Source organism: Engraulis encrasicolus, chromosome 17 (genome assembly GCF_034702125.1).
Source record: "Engraulis encrasicolus isolate BLACKSEA-1 chromosome 17, IST_EnEncr_1.0, whole genome shotgun sequence".
In the NCBI taxonomy this organism is placed as follows: Eukaryota; Metazoa; Chordata; class Actinopteri; order Clupeiformes; family Engraulidae; genus Engraulis; species Engraulis encrasicolus.
This window is the reverse complement of record NC_085873.1, coordinates 16,573,227-16,587,585: the sequence shown is the minus strand read 5'-3', so window position 1 is coordinate 16,587,585 and position 14,359 is coordinate 16,573,227. Positions and strand designations below refer to the sequence as shown.

At 45.0% G+C, this 14,359-nt stretch overlaps 1 protein-coding gene across 4 annotated transcripts in view; it reads right to left on the bottom strand.

Annotated features, from left to right (window-relative positions):
- The window catches only part of si:ch73-103b11.2 (protein lava lamp), a 72,155-nt gene extending 58,225 nt beyond the window's left edge, over positions 1 to 13,930 (bottom strand). For all 4 annotated transcript variants that reach the window (XM_063221876.1, XM_063221875.1, XM_063221877.1 and 1 more), the window contains exons 1-4: positions 13,521 to 13,930; positions 12,642 to 12,988; positions 10,026 to 10,103; positions 5,717 to 5,782 (exon numbers count right to left, since the gene is read on the bottom strand). In XM_063221876.1, coding sequence (XP_063077946.1) covers positions 5,717 to 5,782; positions 10,026 to 10,103; positions 12,642 to 12,764 — 267 coding nt within the window. In that variant the 5' untranslated portion in view covers positions 12,765 to 12,988; positions 13,521 to 13,930. The remainder of the gene's footprint in view (positions 1 to 5,716; positions 5,783 to 10,025; positions 10,104 to 12,641; positions 12,989 to 13,520) is intronic.
- Positions 13,931 to 14,359: the final 429 nt, after the last annotated feature.

The window sequence follows — 14,359 nt, the reverse complement described above, 5'->3', positions numbered from 1 at the left end:
AGAAATAGGAGGTGAGAACAGGGATGCTGCTAAGCTTTTGGAGGCCATGGGCATAACTAGTCAGGAGGCCCCACCTCAGAATTAAATAATAATAATAGTAATAATAATAATAATAATAATAATAATAAAAAAAAACAAAAAAATAAATAATCATTTACCAACTAATAAATATATGGCTTGTATTTTCCAAGACGTCTTTTAGCCAGTCAATCTCAAATTAAAGGGGTATGCCACTATTTTGGGGCTTAATACAGATAAAATCGTTGGCTGGAGTTCATAAAGGTGGTAAAGTGTCTTATTTTTCATGTAAGCCGTTGTCTTGCTTTAAGACAAGTTAAAAGAGGGAATATGTCGCTAAGCTAGTGAAAGCCAATGGATCCCCCCATCCTTATCTTAAAGCAAGACAACGGCTTACATGAAAAATAAGACACTTTACCACCTTTATAAACCCCAGCCAACGATTTTATCTGTATCAAGCCCCAAAATAGTGGCATACCCCTTTATGAGGCCCCAATTTTGGGGGCAAAGCGGTTAGTGTCCCAAGTAAAGCTCTGGCTGGTGCCCTAATGCACTCTGTGTACTCTGCTCATGTCCAGCGGCGGCCCTGGGTGAGAAGGCCAAACACTTGGAAGAAGAGGAAGAAGACAAGGGTGATGAAAAGAGGAGGATGGGCTGAGGTGAAGGATAAAATGCAGACCAGGAACAGAAGACTAGGGAAGTAAAAAAAAAGGTAGAGAAGCACAAGTACAGAGGAGGAAAGACAACAGGCTATACAGGCAGATGCAAGATTTTCAAACGGAGACGACAGATCCAATCCTGCTCTTGGGACCATCAGACTGGGACAGTTATGAAAGAGAACCATCAGAGGCCTATACTACAAAGCTGGTTCAGGAGTAAACCAGGTTAAGTTAAGAGCCAAGTCATCTAATTAGTCTTCTATTTGATGATTTACCTCTTCACTTCACCTGGTCTATTCTTGAACCTGCTTGGTAGTACAGGCCCCCTGATGCATCACAGCATGTAAAACCAGACCACTGAATCACATATGTCCGACAGAGAGAGATGAAAACAGATCTTCTTGGCGTCGTCTTCCTCTTTAAAACAAACTAACTACACCGGTAATGGCAAATGACAGATGTTTTACTAAACGACAGTCTATCAGACACTTTTTGGCAAGAATTCTTGTGTGCTCAATCATATTCATGCAATCATGTACCTATTAGAGAGAGTCAAGTTAGTTGATTTGTTTTGTAGTCATTGGCCAAAACAAAACAAGCGCTAATGCTGAAGTATTGTATAGTCTCTCTGGCTGAACCCATGACTAATAATGCATACAGAACAGCTACTCAGGGACATTTGCAATTTTTAAAACGGTTTTGCAGAGAAGACTTTCATCCCACAGAGCGCCGCTGATAAAAAAACAACAACTATAAAAACATCCACTCTGGGCCAACATCACGTACAGTTGTAACCTTACTCCGATACATGGCTATACCACCTGTGCAGCTGCTGGTTTCCAAGGTGGAGAAAACTCTGCCTCCAGGGAGGGAGGAGAAGCATTGGAGAAATTTCTCATCATCATCATCATCATCATCTTCTCTACATCTGCTTTGCTGGCCTGTCTACGAGCTTGTAAGCCTGATGTATACACTACGATAATGTATGGCCCACATTCCATGTTTGTGACTGGTGTGTGTGTGTGTGTGTGTGTGTGTGTGTGTGTGTGTGGTTTCCTGAATTGTAATGCCACATCCTGCTGGTCGAGAACCACAAAACCCTGGCCAATCAGAGCTCAAGATTTACCACATCACTCACGCTCTCTCTCCCTCTTGCACACACACACACACACACACACACACACACACACACACACACACACACACACACACACACACACACACACACACACACACACACACACACACACACACACACACACACACACACACACACACACACACACACACACACCATGTACAAGCATACACACACACACACACAAACTGCGCACACACACGCACAAACTGTGCGCACAGAACCGCACACACGCACGCCCTAATCTTTCCCCACCCAGTTGGCCGACTGTGATGTGGGTGGACAAATGAGAGGTGAGTGAGTGAGTGCGTGAGTGCGTGAGTGCGTGTGACAGAGGGCAAGGCAGAGGGGAAAGAGAGAGCTGGAGCAGCCATAGACATGCTAATACATAGGTCTGTGTCTTGTGAGCTACGGCTCTGCCAACACTAACACATGGTGTGGAACATGGCTATTTGGTTGTGTGTGTGTGTGTGTGTGTGTGTGTGTGTGTGTGTCTGTGTGTGTGTCTGTGTGTGTGTCTGTGTGTGTGTCTGTGTGTGTGTCTGTGTGTGTGTGTGTGTGTGTGTGTGTGTGTGTGTGTGTGTGTGTGTGTGTTTCTCAGCTGAAAACATGCACGGAAGGCAAATATGGAAAACTAAAGATTCAGAGCTTGATGCTTGAGAAGATTGTCTTTTAGAGTGTAACATTAACATCGCATTAACATAATATAAACTCATGGTGACCATCAATATTATGCAAGACAGGTGTTTGGTGTTTACAAGGCTTCAACCCCAGCATACATGGATGTGAGTCTCGTTCTCTCTCTCTTTCTCCCATCTCGTTTATTTATACTAAACAACAGCTCTTCTTTCCTATACGATCTGCCCGCTGCTTTCATCTCCCTCTCAAAACACAAAAGGATGAAAGGCAAACTACCCATCCATCCCTCCTCCCTTCCTCAAGCTCCTTCGCTCACTTAATGTGAGGCTCTTAGGGAGAGGGAGAGGGAGAGGGAGAGAGAGAGAGAGAGAGAGAGAGAGAGAGAGAGAGAGAGAGAGAGAGAGAGAGAGAGAGAGAGAGCACAAAAGACAGACAGGATATTCACATAACAGGAAGAACGGGGGAGGTGTGTGTTTACATACTATGATTTGGGGGTGTGGGGGGAGGTGGGGGGGGTTTGCGCGTCTAAAAGAGCATGCTCCTTATGGCTGGTTGTTGTTTGGTGTGGATCTACTCTTAGTTCAGTTCCAACTTGCTAGCCTGTGAAGGCTGAGAGTGCACTACGCAACACACAAGTGAACTTGATCCGCTGACAATTTTTTTTGTGTGACTACTATGATGTGCATATTGGGCACTTCAAATATTCAAGAATTCGAATGCAAACTGCACCAAACTTCTGAAGCCCTAACTATTCGGACGAGTTTGCCCTCCTGGACAAAAAAGTGCCCTTTTTGAACATTCTTTTTTTGTCACCATGTAGTCCATGTTGACATGATCATCTGCAAATACTTGATGATTAAACCAGTGTTAATTTTGTCAGCTTTTTTTTATTTAGTCGTAGTTACAATGACGAAAATCCATTTTAGTCTTAGGCATATTTTGGTCATTGCCTTCCCAATTTAGTCTTAGTCTTTGTCTAAATGACGAAAATCAATTTTAGTCTTAGTCAAGTTTTAGTCATTTTAGTCATTTTAGTCAACACTGTACATAATAGAACTTCTGCACACACTGCTTCTCTTTTGAACATATATAATTGACAGGACAGAATAAACCTTCTTCACACACTGCTTCTCTTTTTCTCTATTGTTTTTAACACCAGTGTTAATTTAGTCAGTTTTTTTAAATTTAGTCTTAGTCTTAGTCACAATGACGAAAATCAATTTTAGTTTTAGTCATATTTTAGTCATTGCCTTCCCAATTTAGTCTTAGTCTTAGTCTAAATGACGAAAATCAAAAAAGGGCTTTGACGAAATATTTTAGTCATAGTCATGGTTGACGAAATTAACACTGGATTAAACGCATGTGACCAAAATTCCCAAGTACAATATATTCCATTTATAGCCTAATAAGGCAGCCATAAGTTCCACATGCCCCCCACCCTCCCTTGAGCACCTGCCCCCCAATATGTCCCTGCACGCCATGCCACTGCTACTCGGTGTAGAGGCTCTAGTAAGAGCACTGGCACACAGCTCTCACACGGCGACGATAACGCTCTGAGAGAATGCAATTCTCACCTACACACTGCGTTTCAACCTCTTCAGTTCTCCTTCACACTCAAAGCATTAAGCCATCAGTCACGATGTCAAACATGTATTGCTGTACATTCGTTGCAAAGGACTACGGATAAGGAGAGAATGGGAAATAATGACACCCACTAGAAGGCTGCACCGTTATGGAAAAAAAATAATCATAATCTCGATTATTTGAATCAAAATTGAAATCACAATTATTAAAACAACTGCATTTTTGCTGAATTTTCTGCAAAATGAAATATAACCAAGACTAAATTATATAAGGTATGAACAAAACAAAACTGAATTGTAATAATTATGTAGAAGGCAATAGCATGAAACTTAGGCGGACCTACAGATTTTTGGACAGAAACACCAGCCTGTCAGCATGTTCCAGGGGTGATGGTGAAAAAAAATCCTGAGCCTGAACTTTTTTCCCTGCTCTAACGACGACGACAAGATTCTGCATAGTGACTAATGTAGGCCTATTTTGACACATTATTCAAATGTTTAATAGCCTGTGTATGACCATTATTCAAGCCTGATAGTAGAACAAAACCCTGAACCTGTAACACTTTCTGATAAGAAGAATAACCTAATGGCTAATTATTATCAATGTTTTTATTTTTGCAAACTCTGTCAAGCCTGAAATCAGACATGGAGCCTGAATACTATCACCCCTGATGTTCTGGTTTCAAGCACGCTCGAAGGTCGGTCACTATTGCCACGATTAAATCCCGATTGATATCACAGTTTCGATATCACGATTAAATCACGATTTTCGATTAAATTCGATTAATTGTGCAGCTCTACACCCACACACAGGCGGCCGCGGACAAGAGAAAAGACTTTTACAGCCTTGACTCGACTGACTATACAATCTGACACATTCACCACTTTGATGCAAATGTGGATTGAAAATGAAGAAATCATTAAAAAGACATTTTAAAAAAAAACTTTTAAAAGTCTATTCAAGCTTTTCTACATCGATTCAACAGGGAAGGCTCATTTTATTTCACCACTGTCCTTATGGCCGGCGTGGGCCCCATACACAGTGTTCCTGTTATTGTAAGCGCGCTCGCACAAATCCCAGCAACTTCAAACAAGGCCCACTGAGCGCAAAATCCTCCTACCGCCGGCCCAAACTTCACAGCTTTCACTTCAAAACTGGACCCGCTTATGAGCCTGGAGCCAAGCTGTTAGGTAACCAGCCCGCCACACAGGGCAATCAGCCCACTCACCAACCCTGACACAGACAGACACACACAAAAAACACAACTCGCCGACACAATTGCCGCTTGATTGCAAACGCCATGAAATAAATGGCTTGACAGAAAGAAAAAAAAACGCGTAGGATTTAATACAAGACCTGTGTGCGGCCAAATCTCACAAACAGACCATGTGAACACACAAGCACTCGTTCTCATACGCATACAACCGGCACAAAGCACTCCATCCATCTCTCTGAAAGCATTCAAACACAGATAAAAGAAAAACACACACAAAAGCAGACACTCTCTCTGGAAACTGTATAGACGTATAGAAATGCACTACATGCGTCCATTTTATGTTACAGTTGACCTTGTGTCACAGCTAGGAAAAGCAAACAGACCAAAACAAAGGGGTAGAGAGAGAGAGCGAGAGAGAGAGCGAGCGAGCGAGAGAGATCCAGGTAGACGCAAGGTACTCACCATCTCATCCAGGGCATAGCGTAGCAATCCGTGTTCGTAGAGAATAAAGAACCGCCTCTGCCATTTCTGCAAAGGAAACATGTATCGGTGTGATCAATATAAATACAACCATCAGCACAACTGTGTGTCTTATATACATTTTGTGTTCCTCTACAGTGTTTCCCACTGACCAAGTACCATTGCGTGGTGCTACAAAAAAAAAAACAACAACATTGGGCCAGTGTGTACCCCCATCGACATACATGTGCAGCTGTTGATCAATATGTGGTTTTCCGGTTTTTTTTTTTCTGCTGTGCTGATGTATGGGAAAGCATTACTCTACCGTACCTTCCATTACTAGGGAGTAAATCACAGCCTCCATGACGATACGATTCAACATCAGTATCTTGTTATTCACTGCGATACAATTTGATTATTTTCGATACTTAACGTCTCACCATACGATACCATTCGATTCAATCGTCCGATTATATTGCGATATAGCTACACATTTCGATTATTATTATTTACACCCCTAACCATTACCCCATATGACACACATGCGCATCAGTGTGATTGCTATAAAAAAACAGCTGTCTGCCTCCATTGTCTCTGTATTCATTATTTACATTTCGTGTTCCAGTGTTGTTAAGCAAGTGAACCCAACATGTCCACAACTCAATTATGTTTGTTGTGCTCAGAGTGTGGGATGGACTGGTGCCTTGTTGTGTGTGTGTGTGTGTGTGTGTGTGTGTGTGTGTGTGTGTGTGTGTGTGTGTGTGTGTGTGTGTGTGTGTGTGTGTGTGTGTGTGTGTGTGTGTGTGTGTCATTGATGAGCCAGCGCCGGGGCCTGCTGAGTGAGGATAATGGGAGAGGAGCACAGGGGAGCTGCGGTCGGTTCTGTTCTATTTTCACTCTGATCCTGGGTCAGACTCGCTCTCCCTCCCTCCCTCCCTCCCTCCCTCCCTCCCTCCCTCCCTTATTCTCACTCACTCTCCCTGCCTCTCCCTCTCTTTCGCTCTCCCCATCTTTTTCTCACTTTCTCCCCCTCTCTTATGAACCAATAAACACAGCTCTCCCTCTCTCTCCCGCTCCCTCTCTCCCTCTGTGATAAACAGAGCAGGAGTAGTCATCGCTGCCTCCTGCCCCCCCTGGGCTTCTAGTCAGATTCTCAGGGTCTGCAGCTGATGGCATGACTCAGCAAGTCCAGAGCACACACACACACGCGCACACGCACACGCACACACACACACACACACACACACACACACACACACACGCACGCACATACTCACGCGCACACGCACACGCACACACACACACACACACACACACACACACACACAGTTTGTGATTGTGTGTTTGCAAGAGTGTGGGTTGTTTGTGAGTGCGTGTTTGCACAAGAGTGTGTGTGCGCACACAAACGCCACTGCGCACACACTGCTGTGCGGGCCTCGGTGGCAATGACCCAGCTCCGTTTGAAAAAGCCTCTCCAGAAGCCTTTCTGGGTCTCCCTAGGCTGCTGCTCAATCTTCCTTTATAATTCTTCTGCTTTCCTTCCATCACACATTCACTCACTTCTCTCTCTCCCCATCCTCCAATCTCTCCTTCTCTACGGCTTAAAGGCACCATGTGTGATACTTTGTTCATTTTGAAGTGTTCATGTGGTAAAACGACGATTTGTAAGGGAATGCACGCTGCCGTCCTTAGAAAACATTTCGAACCATAGACAGTAGAACTCCGTGCTCGATGTCAACAAACGGGGGTACTTTTCCAGGATCCATATCATGTAAGGTGTACGTCCCCCTGTAGGACACCATTGGAGGTTGAGAATGCATGGAGTTCCCTCAGCGCAAGACATGGCAGTAGCATGAAAGCCGCCATGAAACGCCACAGAAAACTTAGAGGAAGAAGAAGGAGGGGATCACACCCCCATAGGAGGCCAGCCGCCAGACTTGATCACTCTGCTTTGTTCAAGTTCAAGTTCAAGTTTATTTAGCCATATCAACAGTATAAAATACAGTTGCTAGGAATGTATTGGAGTTTGGAGTTGGTGAGACGTGCAATTATTTATCTGGACTATCCAACGCTAGTCAGTCAATTTTGCAGGAGATCTCAGTATTGCGCTTTGGTGAAGATGTGCTAGTAGGATTATTTCCTAACACACCTTTGGAGAAATACATCCTTGCATGTGTTGCACTTTAAAAATGGCATACCACATATTGGGACCTTTAAGCCAACTCCCCTCTCCATCCCAGTCCTCTCTGCCTCTGCTCTGTCCTTCTCGCCAAAATTCCATTTACTTGCACAAACAGCATGTTCCAGCCCCATTGCCAGGGAACCAGAAATCAGATCCATCCCACCACCTAGGCAACCGGATTTTTGGGAAGTTTTCATCAGCGCAGAGCAAAGAAAAAAGGCACAGAGACACGGTAAGGCACAGCCACAATTACGGTCAACAATTACAATAACTAGACAGTCAGTGACCTTAGCAGTGACTAAACAGCTGGAAAATATCTTATCTCTCCCTCAAAGATGATATCTCTTTCTCCCTCCCTCCGTCTGATCGCTCTGTCATTCTCTTTCTCTCTCCCTCTACCACTCTCCACCTCTCTCTCCAGAGGTCAGTGTTGTGGTGTTGCACTCCTCCAGCCCTTTCTGACCTCACCAGAGATTGAGACATGAGGAAGTTCCTCATTATCGTAATATGTATTCCTGTCTGTGGGTGTGTCTGTTTATGAGAACAGAGCGCGTGCGAGAGTCTGGGTATGTGTATCCATGTGGGCATGGGTATGGGTGAGTGTGTGCGCGTGTGTGTGTTTGTGTGTGTGCGTGTGTCCTAGCTTTGAAAGTACCAATGTGAGAGCTCAATGAAAGCAACTTCCGAGAGGCTGCCAACAGATTTGGCTCATCAGTAGGCAACTGGACAGAGCGGTCCCTGGGAGACTTAACACAGAACTATTACACGCATTTTATCTCCAACTGATCTACGCTCTACTGAAGCATGGCAAGACATTCAGCACTGGGGTCCTTTCGGATGTCACAGGGAGTGTTAGAACTGTTTTGGGGCCTCGTGGTCTGAACCCATTAAGTCTTACATGCTACATTCGCTTAACCCATTCAAGCCTGATGCTGCGTATACGCTGCATTGACATAGGTGCCTGGAGTGACACAGATGCTGCATTCAGGCTCTTGAGGTTTAAGGTTTTTGTAATTAAAAATGTTGGTATGTTAGAGCTGAATGAACACATTCTAATGCAAGATGATGGTCCAATCTATAAAATGCAACTTATGTTATGCTTTTATGTGCTTCAGAGCCTGAGGTATTTAGGATTTTATAGGCAGAGGGCACCTTTTCCCAGAAAGGGCTTAGACATTCAACAGGCGTTTTTTGCAGGTGCCTTAGCCATCAATGGGTTAATTCCATTGCGACCACTTTAGCACTAAAATGTTTACTCCACAGTTAACATGCTGTACACCGTTTTTGCTTACTGTCATCATTTCACAATGGCTTTATCAGTTAGTTACTTATCCTTAATGGCTACAGAAGAAAACAACCTTGCCATCATTGTTACATTTCAATTTGAAATCACATTAATACTGACATCTCCTAATAGCTCTTTGTATGCGATTAACGTTATGCATACTTGCACGGCAACAAAAAAGAGGGAGCGAGAAATGCATGATGAAGAGAAACCAATCAAGGAGACAAAGGTGGGTGAAAAGCACACACAAATGAATCTCTTAAATTAGCTGAATTCAGTTTCGACTTGTTGAAAGTACTGATGAATGCGTGTAAGAAAAAGGGGTTGAGTTCATCAAGATCTGAGTGGAGATCTGCAGAGTGGCATCTGTATGAGGCACGACTATCCTTCAGACATGACATGACATGGTGTGGTGCAGCACCGCAGAACGGATACAAAGCAGCACCACAAATTGATCAACAGCTACACATACTGTACATGTCGGGGGGTACTACATACACATCATTTGCAACTGCCCGACTTTTTGCCTATTGCATCACACAATGATTCTTGATCTATAGCAGTGTTTCTCAACGGGAGCCGTTGGGGAGCTATAGGGGGGCGTTGAGAAGGATACAGCTGAGAGGGGGCAGTGCTTTGTTGCCATTGGCAGGCATTAGTCCATTTAATTTTTATAATACTAAGAGATGGAGGCGTTGTCAGGCTTATGATGAGGACAAGGGGGCGTTGGGAGGCTTGTGATGAGGCCAATGGGGTGTTTGTTCATAAAAGGTTGAGAACCACTGGTCTGTAGGACACATTGTCCCCACACCTCTCTCACATGAACGTGCATGCGATATACTTACTCGGGATCTGTGCATGGGATTGTCAAAGTTCGTCCCTTCAGGAGCCAACAGCAGCCATCCGCCATAGACAGGTTTGGCCTGGACAGGACAAAAAACAAACACAAACAAAACTTAGAGAAAGACATAACAGTACAGACAGTATGATGACTGACACACACACACACACACACACACACACACACACACACACACACACACACACACACACACACACACACACACACACACACACACACACACACACACACACACACACACACACACACACACACACACACACACGACATGAATCATCTCAACAAATTATTGTCCGTGACATCATGGATACAATTCATTCCACACCAAACCGACCAATGACAACAGATCCAACCATTTACTGTGTGTGTGTGTGTGTGTGTGTGTGGGTGTGTGTGTGTGGGGGGGGGGGGGTGCGGGGGTGGAATGGTGGGACACGTTAATCTAGCCATGTTGATAAAGGAAAGGCCACTAAGAGGATAGTGGAAATGCCCCAAAAGAGGTCCTTCGTGAGGAACAAAATTGCATTCCTCACAAATCACACAGTGTTTTATTTTACTGGTTACATTAGAGCTAAGCTTACTGGTACAGGCATTTCTTCACTGACACTGGTTAAGAATGAATATGATTTCACACAGGGGTTTTTTTATTTATTAGAATGGGGTTTAATGGGAGGTGTCCACATAAATTGGTAAACAGTGTATGTGTGTACTAGGTAAGGGTGTATCATATGAAAGAAAGAGGACATTGCCTCTGCTTGAACAGACACATACTGCTATTCAAACATGCGTTAGGATTAATCTCCTACTCTCCTGCAGTCAGCCATGCTACAGAGAGAGAGAGAGAGAGAGAGCGAGAGAGAGAGAGAGTGTAAGGAGAGGAGGAGTGAGACAGACAGAAAGGCAGCAGGAGGCTGCACGTCATGTGAGAATGTGAGAGAGGAGAAGGGCAGAAGGATGGGGGGATGACAAAGGAAGCAGGAAGAAGAGTGTCATTACAGGGCAAAAACACAGAGGGGAAGGGGCGAGGACAGACAGAGAGAGAGAGAGAGAGAGACAGAGAGAGAGAGAGAGAGAGAGAGAGAGAGAGAGAGAGAGAGAGAGAGAGAGACTAGGGGCCTGGTTTGCCAAGGGAGGTTAAGACAGGGGGAAGCAAGCCTGTGGCCTGTGCGCACGTGCGCGCGTGCGTGCGTGCGTGCGTGTTATGTAGGTCAGGTTTTCCCCTCTGATGCCTAAAGTTCACTTCTGTTCACTAGGCCTCCTCCGTCTCCTGCTCCTCCTTCCCCAACTCTACATCTTCTTGTCTCCTCTTATCTGTCTGAGAGCAGGGGGTGGGTTGGGGTGGGCTGGGATGGGATGACTGGAGCTGTGTGCGTGTGTGCATGAAATTATTATTACTGTAAATGACTACGGCAAAGAAGGGAGGGGAAGAGTGGGAGTGTAAGGTTGCACGGACGTACGCGTGCGTGTCACCGAGAGGGACACAGTGCGCGTTGTGCACAACATGATAATGCAGTGTACAGTGTGTGCGCACACGTGTACACGTGCATATGGCTCACTTTGAGATGAGAGAAATGTATACCTTGTGTGTGTGTGTGTGTGTGTGTGTGTGTGTTGTTTACATGCACTTTATCGCCAAAATGCAATACTGCTGTAAACTGCAAGCATGCAGGTGCCATAACACCAGACTTCATTTAGTAGGGAGCTTGTCATCTGTTATGTGAGGCAAGTGTGTTTCGAGGGTGTATGTGTTTGCGTGCATGTGCACAACAAGAGCAGTATGCTGTCTGTGTTGGGGGGGGGGGGGGGGGGGTGAAGAGTACTGAGAGCATGACAAAAGTAAAGCAGAAAATATGCATGGAATGAACCAATCTGAACCAGCTTGACGAGAGTATCATAGAGAGAGAGAGAGAGAGAGAGAGAGAGAGAGAGAGAGAGAGAGAGAGAGAGAGAGAGAGAGAGAGAGAGAGAGAGAGAGAGAGAGAGAGAGAGAGAGAGAGAGATTGTAAGAGTTGACATGCACATTATCAAGGAAAATGCAAAGGTACATTGCTTGTCATCAGTTAAGCCAGACAAGAGCGTGTTTCTGTCCGCGTGTGCGTGTGTGTGCTTCTGGCAAAACATACACCTCCGTGCTTTCCAGTAATGCCACAGCTCTCACAGTTTGTGAAAACCCTGTGATCACATGGGCCTAACAAGAGATAAACAAGTGTGGACTGTACTAGCAACCTACAAAGCCTAACTGCATTGTCCCACTCCATGTACGTGATGCAAACAAACGGACAACCTATGAACAAGCGATACAGAGTCCACATATAGTGCTAAATAGCTTTTGGCTTCCATTATTTCCACTGCAAATAGGTTACAATGAATGGGGCACCACATGACCAACTTAAAAAAATGATAACCTTCATACACCTTCAGGTTGCATAATACAATCTACCTACGAGAAATCTCAAGACAACTTTTACTATAAAGACAAAAAATAGACGTGTGTTTGTGAGTGCGACTCTCAGCTGTCCCGTCTGACAAGCTGTCGCATACGGGACACCCGGGAGAGGAGGCATGGTTCCCTGAAAACCCTGCGCACTTGTTTATTTACCTGGTTGAAGTCTTCATCGCTGAGGAGATGGACCTCTCGCGGCTTGAAGCAGTTCTGGCACTTGCTCTTGTTAAAGATGTTGGCCTGGAACTTCCGGCAGGCACTCTCTCGGGTGGACATCATGGGAGTGGGACAGCTGATCCACGCTTCGTTTTCTCCCCCCTTCACCAAAAAATTCAACTGCGCAATCCTGCCGTTCAACAGAGACTCCTCCGCGTGCTGCAGTCAACACCGCGAGGACAGCAGCGCCGGTAGTCAGGGGCGCGCATAGAAAAACAGACGAAGCCGGTGCATTCCGAAATCCACAAGGAATGGAACGATGCTTCAGATGCACCTTGGTGCGTTGTCTGCCAATGGTAAAGAGGGGGGTTACAGCAATGTCGAGGAGGAGAAACGCATAGTCCTACTACGACACAAATTTCAGCATTGCTCTTACCCACGCTAGAGCTATACCCACGCATCCAACCTCTCACTCTGTAAACTGGCAATCATTCAGATACCCAAAAGCTGATTATGCCCATCTAATGCCTTCTAAAGCGCGAGGCTGACGGTTGATTCCTGTTATCTAGATCATGTTTATCCGCAAGGTCTGTGGGTGGACTATATTGTGCGGTAGATGTGACTTGATGCAAGCTTGTAGCATTACCAAAATAAACTTTTCAGAGGCCTTCACCTCCGCGCATATCATTTAAAGTGAAGAATTACCCCCACTTGGAGTTGTGACGACAACGAGGTGTTCGTCGCGTCTAGTTCTGTGCGCTACCCATCAAGGGCTCTCATTCCTGGGGCAACTTTACATCCCGCAGGTGAAGCTCGTAGCTTCCGACAGCATTCAAACGGGACAGGGTTAATTTCTATTACCAATGCAACTGTCCTTACCGTTTACATTTCTCGAGCATCCAGGAATTACGCGCATCCTACTGTCTCGTGCAACTTAGCGAAGCTTTGCGTATGTGTCACATAGGCTAAAACGGTGCTTCATTTACGAATGAAAAGTAATGGAACGATAAGAGGAAAATCCAGGGTCGCCTTCAGGTTTGCACTTTTCAAATACGCCAGCTCGGTAGTATCACGGTGGCATATGGCGGAGAAAGTCCGCGTCAGTTTCTTGTATGAGTTTTCGTCGATACTTGTGTGCAGATTCGACCGCGTCCAACTTCTTACAAACAAGTTCCGTCAGCTTCCATGCCCCTGGCGTGTCATAGGCCGCCGCATTAAATCCAAACTATTAAAGTGCTCACTCTCGTCTCTTCTCCCACACACACTCATACACATAATCAACGGGGAGCCAAAAGGTTGGGAGGGGCTGGGAAAAATACGACAGTCAAAGAATGACATCTACTGTGGCCAATCAGAGAGGGCCATACACCCACAGACATGGGATACAATTGATATCCGTCCAATGGGAAAATAGAGATCTTGCCAATTTTTATGGAACAACAGGGATCAAGTTCGGTGGGTAGCCCTAAGACTCAGCAGGGGTGAGTGTAGTAATTCAGTTTTACTATGGGTACAAAGTTAGTGTTAACCCTAGTTGCCATAACAAACTATTGCCAACTATTTTGAGAGAAGTAGAAAACAATTGCAACCACACATTTAAATAGCAATTTCACTTCTGGGAATTTCAAGGACATTCCTCGACTAAATTCATGATCAGCCAATGGACTGGCGCTTTAGCTTCAGCAGAGCCATAGAGAACTCTACAGCTCTGAGCGTCA